This window comes from Micropterus dolomieu, linkage group LG02 (assembly GCF_021292245.1).
Source record: "Micropterus dolomieu isolate WLL.071019.BEF.003 ecotype Adirondacks linkage group LG02, ASM2129224v1, whole genome shotgun sequence".
NCBI lineage: Eukaryota > Metazoa > Chordata > Actinopteri > Centrarchiformes > Centrarchidae > Micropterus > Micropterus dolomieu.
The window spans coordinates 22,132,474-22,143,363 of NC_060151.1; the positions used below are offsets into that span (position 1 = coordinate 22,132,474).

A 10,890-nucleotide genomic window follows, 5' to 3' on the forward strand; every position below is an offset into this window, starting at 1 on the left:
TTTGTTCAGATCCCCCAGTCGTATGTATGAGCTCTACACTCACACCCTTTCAGGAGCTTAGAATTTCCTGCAGAGCCCCTGGAGCTGACCACCCACCTCTTTTTAGCCTTGTTAAAGAACCAAAGGGAAATCATATTTCAAGATGGATACCTTCTCTCTTCATCTGCACTGTGCTTATTACTGCATCCAAGAAAGATCAAAGCTACATAAACTACCCTCAGAGCTTGCAGCCCCCTGAAGATTCTTCACAGTCCTAGAATAACAAGGTGAAGACTGCCTCCAATTTTATCTTTACCTTGCTGTAGCAAGTGAGTCATATTTGTCAGAAGTGAGTCTTTTTGGCCAGAAGTGCCGTACTCTTCTTGTAAATGAAATGGGGGAGAGTTAAAAACGGGGGATTATTCAAGCTGGCAAACGCATTCAATGGCATGATTACTTTTTTATTGCGCTAGGAAAGGGTGAAAATTTCCCCACTGCCAGGTATTGATTCATGTATCAGCATTATCCAAAACTTGCAGCAATAATCAAATGTGATCGGTATTAAGAGGCAGCAGACTAACCTGGGGACCCTCTCCCTCTCTGTCTATCCTGAAACAGCTGTTTGAGCTCTAATTAAAGGGAAGTAGCAGGTGTCACCTGAGCCCCAACTGCAGGGGCACACCTGGTTGCATTAATTTGATCCAAAGTGGTTTTGACGGACTGCCTGCACTCCGGCGTCCCACATTAAGCCACTGGAACTGAGCACCTGCTTGGAGCGACCAGGCAAGACTGCTCCACTAACACCGCTCTGTGGAGGTGCGCGAAGCTGGCAAGCCTGTGCCTTCGCAGTGACCCAGGGGACGGCTCTGTCCTCCCTGCCTCTGACTTACCAGCAACATCTGTAAGTGAGCAGACCTGCGACGATGACCTGTAGTCACACTGAACTGAGGGCTGGGTGTGCCCAAGATAATTGTCTGTGGAAACCTCCCAGAGACTGTAAAGGCAGCTTGTTTCAGACCTCCTGATGATTTCACAGGACATTTAACTTTACACCTCTCATTCGTTACCTCCTCTGGGTATTTCCAAATATCCATTACCAGGTGCCCAAGGAATGTAGCAACCCTTAACCTCCACTAGCTTTTATGCATGCATAAATTGCCTTGGGGATAAATGTGACACAGCGTTTGGAGGCAGTGACATGATGTGTGTTTGTATAAAAGCTTGAGCAAACAGATGACCTTCAAAACCTAGGCAGTGACAAGAATGACCAGATTGTGGAATTACAGATGCAAAATTGCGTTGTCTCTGTGACACTTCAATTGCCTAATGAAATTTACATCACACACCAGAATGAAGCTGCAGCAGCGGTTTGAATAGGTCGTGCCTCGGATCACGCTGCACTCTCTGTTGCAACAGTTTCTTTGTGCCACGACAATACATTAATTTCATGAGTCAACAGGCTACGACTGGCAGTTTGTGTCGAGCTAAACAGTGTTTAATTGGATTCTGATCCATGGCAACACCACCAGAGGCTTGTTTCCATCTTTTATTTCAGCAGCACCTGGAGCGTAATGGTGGTGATTACATCCCTCCTGTGGTGTCCCAGTGGTTCAGCTCTCGCAAGCCTCTGGGAATACGCTGCCGACAGTCATGGTCCATGCTGCCGTGCTAGCCTGTTTGGCTCCTGGCAAACCCTGAGCTGCTGCTGCCGAGAGTTTTTCTTCAGCGCTGCTGAAGCAGGTTCAAAGGGAATCATGATAATACAAATCAAATTAACTGTTTACTGCACAAACTCAGGCACAGTCAAGATCCCAAATAACATATCAAAAAAGACTCGCATTTGTAGAGGCCTAAAATAAAAACTACTTTTGAGAGAACCTTCAATTCACTTCTGAATGTTTTTTAAAACAATCTAAGCACATAGCACTTATGGTTATAGTGAATTTTGATATATTAACTGTCCAGTTAAAGAGGTTTTAAATATTTAAAAAAACATTTTTCAGCAAGAAAAGAGTGGAGACGATGGTGAGATTGAAAGTTCATTCTTGACCTTGAAAAAAGCAGCTGACAAAACAATCTCACCGCAAGGTCCATTCAGCAGCTATACTAGAGCTTTCAATCATATCAGACAATCTTCCTCAGCAACACAGGCAACTCCATCTGCTGAGGAAGATTGTGTCATATGACTGAAAGCTCCAGAACAGCTAAAGAATGGACCTTCTACTTTTTTTTCAACAGTGTTGAATGTGTTTGGAAATTAGGTTTTTAATGTCCTATTGGTTCACAAAAATTATTAGATTCACAGAATAGTGACATTGATGAGAATGCAATCATCCAAGTTTGATAAATAGTAAATTAGGACATTAATTGTAAATAAAAGGAGTATGGCTTCTGAGAATATGCTTATTTGCCTTATTTGAGAATTATATCAGAAGATTGATACCTCTCGTTTCTGTACAGTTTATGTAGCTGGAGCCAGCAGCCAATTAGCTTACCGTAGCACAAAGACTGGAAAAAAGGTATTAAGTATTTTGTGTCTAATTAGTCTTTGAAAATATAAAAGATGTCATTTAAGGGATGTACTGAAAGTGTTTACAAAACCTTTTCTTAATTTCTCAGTGAGGAGGCAACCACCAGTTAAATAGCTTAGAAACCATTAAACAAAAACCTAAATTCAAGAAACTGAAGAATAGAAATAGCGCTCATAACATTTTAAAATCGATTTTTTTCAGTATCTTCAGAGGGACACTGGCTAACAAGGCCCTGGGAGGGACAGATAGAGCAGGGGAAAGGTCACTGACCCCATGCCAATGGAGATTTGGAACGAGGGCCTGCACATGAAGTCAGCGCTGACAGCACAGGGAGGAATAATTTTGCTGGGCCTTTGACCTTCAGTGTAGCCCCATGTCGTCTTACAACCACAGAGTCAGGCCCATCTGAATAATACATCGGCCTCTCGTGCTGGGACCACACCCTCTGTTTACACAAGCAGAGGTAAACAAAAAGTTGGTTTGTCTCCCACAGCATCCCAGACACTAATGAACACAGTTTGTTGACCAGCTGACCAACTTCAAACAAGGACTTCTGTTGGCTCCTTTTTTGGCTGCAGTGTGGTTTGGTATTGATATATTTTGGCCCAAAATTGAGTTGTAATTGATTGTTATTGGGGGGTTTTTGATGTTACGCACACATATTCATCCTTAATGCAGTTTCCTGTGGATATTATTCTTTTAAATTTTATTTATTTCAGCTTTATTCCAAAAGCAATAGCAAGAGATTAAAAGAGAAAAAAACAACACTCTGCAGTTTTGGCCTTTACAGTAATTTCTCACCTCCATGTGAGCAGGTGAACAATAGATTGAGCCACGAGAATTCTGCTGTTTAATGCGTGACAATGAACAGAAATGCATGAAACATTTGAAAATCCCCTGTGATTCCTGGAAAGACAGGCTGTCTCTCACTCTTGTTTCCATCTGCTTTACATACAGGAACAGCTCCATGGTTTGCACTGAGATTATTTGAATTTCATAGAGTGTTTGACATTTGATAATAGTGCCGTGTGTTTATAGATTCTAGACTTCCCTGCCGAAGGGTTCCTATCATGTTTGTTCAGGCTTCCCCCCCTCCAAAAAAGCAATTGAATATGAAAAACTCAAATATCTATGTGTGACATCAAAAAGACAAACCCAATTATTGTTTTAGCTTTGCATGAGCAGATACATATCAATCAGCCTTCTAGGAATGTCTGTATTTACATAAAACACTCTGAGTAGCAGGTGCAATGAAAAGAGGGGGGAAACAATTTTTTGTGTAACACTCGTGCCATCATTTATTATGATAGAATTGTTGTCTCAAAGCCACATAATGACTGGATGTTCACCTGTCGAGACACATGTATTGTCTATATAGTTTATTTATGTGTTTCTATGTGTATGTGAATTAGGCTGTGCTGTCACAGGAGCACTTTTTTATTATAATTGTCTTATCTTTACTACAGCTGGTTGATAATCTAAAAAGCAAAAGCTCAGATTAGAGAGAGACAGATTTTTGTGCAGCAGCAAGGGTGAGGTTGTGGACAGATGGGACAATGTAGGTATGCACAGTAGGGTCCTGACTACCCTCTACAGGAGCACAGAGTGAGTGCAGATCATAGTTTGTGCTCAAAAAATAAGTCAGACATTAAATGTCGACATGCTTGAAATAGTTTAAGTAGGTATAACAGAGAGCTCACGATTTTTTGCACCATTTTGGGAAGCTATTAACTCCTTTTTTTGGACAACTTGAAAGTAACGTGGAACCAATGTTTTCCGTTGTCCGAGTTCCCTTCCGGTATGTTATTGTTGTCCCACAGGCAGTAAAGTTGTGGCTGAAGATGTTGTAGCTTGGGTACCATGGATGTATAAAGTACAGGTGCTGGTTATAGTCTCCTGTTGTACAGATAGTTTTGGATTCACGGCGTAGATGTCGTTACAACAGGTAAATATAACGTTTAACGTGTTCAATTCAGTTTAGCTAGCAGCGTTTGTGTCGGTGAAATTACAAATAAGCTAAACCCAAATGTTAACGTTCTTAACGTTACTTTATTTACCTCGTTTCCTTAGGTTTCACATTAAATGTAGCAGAAAGAGTTCATATTCATAGTAATAGCTGTTTGCAAAATAGCGTTTTCTCTGAATGCCATATTCAACATGTTCCCTATGATTATATTGTTGTGGTTATTCCTCTCTGAATACTTTACACAGTGGCGCTTAACAGGAGTCTCATTAATTCGTGAAAAAAAGTGGAGAGAAATGTGTGTTTTGTGTAAAATATATCATCAGATTGTGCCTAGTTAACCAATTTTGACCCCATTGTTTCATTTTTGTCTTTGCTTTAGGATTCAGACTGGATATATTTGGTAAAATCTTCATTTTTGCGAATTTTAGATTTCATATTTGACTTCCATTTGGGTGTTTAACTGTACCTTTTAATTAAAGTTCTGCTTCTGCGCCTCGCAGCAATAAAGCTGACATCAGGTCCTTCAGTGAATATCTTTATGTGTTTTTTTTGTGAGATTGTGAGAAAAAAACGTCAGCATAGAGCAGATACATGGTTATCTAAAAATGGCTCTTGAGTTCCATTTCTGAGGTTTTAAAGAAAAATATCATTATCTTCCTCCTACAAGTAAATTAGAAAGTGGGAGATGTGCACTTTCACTCTGCCCATCTTCCTTAATGACTTCCGTAATACAATTTGACAGTTGTACTGTTCTTTCCCAAACATCCTAAAAAACTGGAGTTTCTGCTTGTTTTGTTGTTTTAGCAAAATGTGCTTAATGTCAGCGGTTGCAGTAATGTTTCAGCTGATGTGATGTGTGCAGAATATCAGACTTGTGAGTCCTGTTGGCATGCACTGCAGGGTCATAACTGCCCTGGCACTGATTACCTCAGGCATGTGGCATATTAAATGCAACCATTCTCTTTGGTTTACAACACTGTGTTTCTGTACTCAAATGAATCAGGTGCTCAAAGTTGGCTGCGTTGTCTCCATCTCCACCTAACCAGAGCATCCAAACGTGGGTGCACTCACATGGAGGCAGAGCTGGCGGTTTCAGAAACCATGTGACAGAATGTCGTCATTGTGCATGTGTCACACTTTCAGCTCTGGCTCATGAATCCTCACCTGCGTTTTTGTGGTTGCCAATTTGGAAATTACGTGCGTACATCTGTTTCACTGCAGCAAAGAGGCTGTCAGCGACAGAGAAAGCAACTGGCCTGTGTATGTGTGTAACGATGGTGGGCAGTTATAACGAAAATTTGACATTGGTGGACCCATGACCAGCTGAGCACGGATCAAGTGATTAAATAACCTTTGCCTCTGAAAGTCACATTGAATTGTTGAATTCTCCAAACAGTGCAGATGGGAATTAAGCTTAAAGTAAGTGCTTTATCATTAGGAATTCACTCTTAACATGATAACTGACTCACTTTCTCTGCTTGTCTTACAGCTTAGATAAAGACCTTCCTCAACAATGGCAGCGCTGTGGTCAAAGATCTCTGCAGTTCTGCCTCTTAATGAGGAACAGTTTCCACTGGAGTTCAGTGATAAAGTGGAGTCAAGTGTGGTGGAAATACTGAAACAGTCCAGGCAGCAGCTATACAGCAACAGCACAAGTACCAGCCGAATGCTTAATGCTCAGATCATTTTGGATTTTTCATGGGAGAAACTCAACATGGGAACTTGGCGACACGTGGACAAAGAATGGCGACGTGTTTATTCTTATGGCTGCCTGTTCAAAGTGGGCGCTCTGTGTCGTGAAGACCCATCAGCAGATGAGGTCCTGCAGGCTGTAAAGACTTGTGACATGGGTTTACTCATGGGTGCAGCCATCATGGATAATATACTTCAGGTTATTGTTCGGATTCTACAGGGTGAAGTCAGTAAATCCATTAAAGAAGGAAATGAACGTGAAAATGCTGAGGTCAAGGTCAGTGGTCTTTTTATTTTAACAGTTTTCTACGGGAGTTTGTCACTTTAGTTTGTCACAAGTTGTTAGTTTCCTCAGTAGTGACATAAAAAGTGGTGTAAAAGGATTTGAATTGGGGCTAGTAATGTGATGCTTCGTTAAGATTTGAGTTGAATTTTTTAACATTGTTGTCTTGAGAGCTTAAAATTAATTGCTACAGCACATGTATAATTAAAAATTAAAAAAAAAAACCAGAATGAAGGAAATCATCAGTTATCATTACCATAAACCTGGACTGCTGGTTTAATTTAGGTGACCACTAAGTGTTGTGGTGCAGTCAAGTTAAGGTTCTTTTCTAGATTCTTGATGATTCAAAGTTTGTGTATGTAAATGTAAAGCAGTTTGTCCATTGGGGTTACTGTAGAAACATGAATACGATGATACTAAACGATAATAAAAACATAATGGTTCATTATGTAAGGTCTTTACAAACCACTGAAAACACAGTCCTGTATATTATTTTGCATTTCTGTCAATAGATCCTCATAAATATTAAACACTGGACTTTTTATTTTTGAGTTTTTGGGGTATTTCAGCATGCAAAATAACAAACAGTTATTATCAAAATAATTGCCTAATCCTTTCAGCTCTACAAGAGAAATAAGATCACAGGCGCACAGTTTATCTTGTTATTTTCACCTTAAAGCTCTTCATTTCAGAATTGAATTAAAGACTTGACAAATCCTTGTTGTTTTGGCATCATTAACAGAGAATAAAGATCGAGTGCCCACATGTTCCTGCAATCAAAGAAGAGTTGGCAGTTCCCAGGATAAAGTGTCCTTCACTGGAGAGTTTTAGCACGAACTACCTGCTCCCCCTCAAACCACTGATTTTAGAGGGGATCATTGACCACTGGCCCGCCCTCAACGAACACCCCTGGAGGTTTGCCTTTTTTAGTGTGTGTTCTTGTTCAGTTAAATAGTGCTATGTGTATGACATAGGTTGGTATCATCCATCAGTATCGTTCAGCATATTTCTGTCCAGATGACAATGTCAGTATTATGAACCCATTTATCATTATTAACATGTTAAACTCATTCAGTCAAACTCTCTACCAAAGGTCTGCTCAGAAATTATAGGTTAGGTGAAATCATAATCACAAGGTCTTCAAGTAAATTTTCATTAAGCAAACCACTTCTGTTTATAAGCAATGGCTCCACGGTATTAATATTAGCATATACTGTTCATCAGTAGTCCTCCATCATGGTTAAACACTACGACCCTGCTTATGTTCAGTCTAGCCATGTAATTAGACTGATTTACACTTGTAACACCAGCTGAGTGACCTTTCCAGAAAACCTGCAGGATGTAACATACAATTTACATGAGTTTGATACTAAGCGCTTTGATGTATAGTGTTAGTTTCGGTCTTTATTGCTTTAAGATGTGGGTATGTGTGAACTACACAAACTGGGTTTAGGTCGGTTTACTTGTCACAACATCCCTGATTCCTGACTCTGACACTAAACATAACTGCCTCTCCATTTAAGAGTATCCTTCACTGTCCTCCCCCTCACTGCTGACTATTCACTCTGACATCTGACATACGGCTCCTGACATCTGACATACGGCTCCTGACATCTGACTCTCAGCTCTGATGGTGGACATCCCGAAGTGCACACATGACATTTTTTGTGAATTTTGCTCAAGTATTAGAGTAATGTGTAATTCATGCATTTTCTCCCTACCCGGAAAGCATAGAATACCTGAGGTCTGTTGCTGGCTGTCGGACTGTTCCTGTGGAGGTGGGATCCAGGTACACAGACGAGGAATGGTCACAAACACTGCTCACGGTCAATGAATTCATTGATCGATACATTTTAAATAAAGTAAGTACAAGACTCGCTCCTGCATCGTTAAAATGAATAAAGGAAGATAAAACATCTCCATGTGATTTCTAACAGTATTTTCATTTGCTCTGCGGATCAGGATGGAGTGAAAGGTTTGGGTTATCTTGCTCAGCACCAGCTTTTTGATCAGGTATGGTACTGCATGTTTTTGTCTTAATTTTACTTTGGAAATCAGTGCATGTTTATGAAAATAATTATTTATTAATTTTGTCAGTTTACTAATTGATTATTCATGTTATGTTTTTTTGGCACTATGAAGAACCAACTTTTTCTAGCTTTCTTCCTCACGCCACATCACTTTGAACAGTATTGACTTTTTAGTCCTAATTTAACTGTACAAGTCAATAAATTGTCTGGATTGAACTTTACAAAAAGAGCACCTTGTCAAGCCAAAAGTTGTTAGGCTTTTTAATAGATCAGAATGAGGCCAAACGAGGAGTCATCACTCATCCTGGTTTTTCACACTACATCCTCAACCTGCGATCAGCTGTTTATTTATATTTATCTAGAAACTGATTTAACAATGTCATATTATTTCCTTAAAAGACAAATAAATGTTAAAAATTAACAATAATAAAGAAACTTACAGCCATGCTAGCTGTGATTTGCTAACATTCTCACAATGACAATGCTAGCATGATGTTTTGCAGGTATGATGTTCGCCATGTTAAGAGTGTTAGCATTTCAACATTTGCTAATTACCATGAGCCCCAACAAATGAGACCGATGGGAATGTCATTAGTTTTGCAGGTATTTAGTCAAAAACCAAAGTAATTGGCAAATAAAAAATTCGACCTGATGACTAGATGAAAAGTTTCGGGTATACCAAAATTACTGCAATTCATCCTTAGGGGAACATGAATCCAATAGTTGTTGATATATTTCAGTCTGGACCAAAGTGATAAACAGACTGAAAGACCAAGTATGCCGCTCTGAAGCTATGCCTTCTTTAGGTGGGTCCTGACAAGCACGTAGTGTGATCTGAAACAAAGCTGCTTCAGCCGGTAACCGTGTACAACAATAAAGGCAAGGGAAACAGCCAAAAAGCATAATATGACCTCTTTAAAATAGCTCAAGGAAATGCACAGTAAAAGGACAAAAACGTTGGGAAACGTCTGAAAATGTTCTGGTAAGAAACAACAAGACATTATTTAGTCGGTGAACTTAGTTGTAAATGCCCTTAATGGAATTTTGTTTGTTTTGATGTTGCCTTAGATACCAGAGCTGAAGGAAGACATCCGCCTCCCTGATTATTGCTGCCTTGGTGAAGGAGATGAAGACAATATTACAGTAAACGCATGGTTTGGGCCCGCAGGTACAGTGTCTCCTCTTCACCATGACCCTCAGCAGAACTTCCTGGCTCAGGTGACGATAACAACGCTGCTTTGTGAATCCAGTTAGTGTCAAAGATCTTTCACGGGGTCGCAGTTTGTTTACCACATGGGATTTTCCTCGTGTATATATATGTATATCAGGTGGTCGGAAGCAAATACATTCGCCTATACTCCCCCGAGGACACAGACAAGCTGTACCCTCATCAATCACAGCTCCTTCACAATACCAGTCAGGTGGGATTGACAGTCCATAGAGATAGTACATGTTGAGCCTGCTAATATATGCAGTATTTCCAATTTCTGAATCCTTCCATGCAGGTGGAGGTGGAGAATCCAGACACAGAGCGGTTCCCGAAGTTTGCCAAGGCTCCGTATCTCGAATGTGTGTTACAACCTGGAGACGTGCTTTTCATCCCTGTCCGATACTGGCATTATGTCCGATCCTTAGAACTCAGCTTCTCTGTCAGCTTTTGGTGGTCATGAATACAGATCCATAATAAAAATTGAAAAAAGAGTTTAGCTTCTTTTCTTTTGCTGTGGAGGGAAATCAATTTGGAGATCTTAACTAATACAAGGCTAATTCTCTTAAATGGTAGCACAACCACCGATCACACAAGCTTTCAATCCATGAATGCTGAACACACAGCTGAATGATTAGTTTAATTGTGCTTCTGATGATTGCAACAACATCTATTGTGTGGAAAGCTACCAGCAGGAGAAAAAACAACACAAATGAGCAGTTAAAACTGTTTGTGCTCATTTCATCATGCATATCATTTACGGAGGGTTGTTAGCCATCTAATTTGATATGGATATGATTCTCTTTTCAAATAGGCTTATTTAATTGTGTTCTCAACCTTATTCCTACAAATATTCTCAGATGTGTGATTTCCATAATTCATGGAAATGAGGCAAGTCTTCAAATTTAATAACCGAGTGAGCTACAGGTACAAAAATGTGGTAATAAACACGGATCTCTGCTTAAACTGACAGACTGAGGAAATCAAGCAGGTCACAGATGAAAATTAATAAATTAAATGAATTAATCCCCTGGGCACAGACAGACTTTGAAATTAAAACTGTCTCATTGGTTAAGTACCCTGACAGTCCAACTCTTGTTGAGCACCAAAAACACAACACCTGACTACAAAGACGGCAGCGCTTCATTTCAGATTTCAGACCTCTGACAAGCCCCAGTCGTGTATCCCGTAGGTCCATTTCA

The 10,890-nt window shown here is 40.0% G+C and overlaps 1 protein-coding gene across 2 annotated transcripts; it reads left to right on the forward strand.

The window, feature by feature from the left end:
* Positions 1-727: 727 nt before the first annotated feature.
* Positions 728-10,182, forward strand: kdm8 (lysine (K)-specific demethylase 8). 2 transcript variants are annotated; one of them, XM_046033516.1, is made up of 8 exons: positions 728-880; positions 5,966-6,445; positions 7,194-7,366; positions 8,181-8,313; positions 8,414-8,464; positions 9,550-9,699; positions 9,810-9,902; positions 9,987-10,182. In XM_046033516.1, the coding sequence occupies exons 2-8, from the start codon at positions 5,990-5,992 to the stop codon at positions 10,149-10,151; spliced, it is 1,221 nt and encodes a 406-aa protein (XP_045889472.1). In that variant the 5' UTR covers positions 728-880; positions 5,966-5,989; the 3' UTR covers positions 10,152-10,182. The 2 variants fall into 2 exon arrangements, with proteins under 2 accessions (XP_045889472.1, XP_045889464.1); XM_046033508.1 differs by lacking the exon at positions 728-880 and adding an exon at positions 4,297-4,455.
* Positions 10,183-10,890: the final 708 nt, after the last annotated feature.

Coding starts and splice junctions, on each gene's coding strand:
- kdm8 (XM_046033516.1), top strand. CDS start 5,990: ATGGCAGCGCTGTGGTCAAAGATCTCTGCAGTTCTGCCTCTTAATGAG. Junction 8,465..9,549: donor AGCACCAGCTTTTTGATCAG/GTATGGTACTGC, acceptor ATGTTGCCTTAG/ATACCAGAGCTGAAGGAAGA. Junction 9,903..9,986: donor TCCTTCACAATACCAGTCAG/GTGGGATTGACA, acceptor CCTTCCATGCAG/GTGGAGGTGGAGAATCCAGA.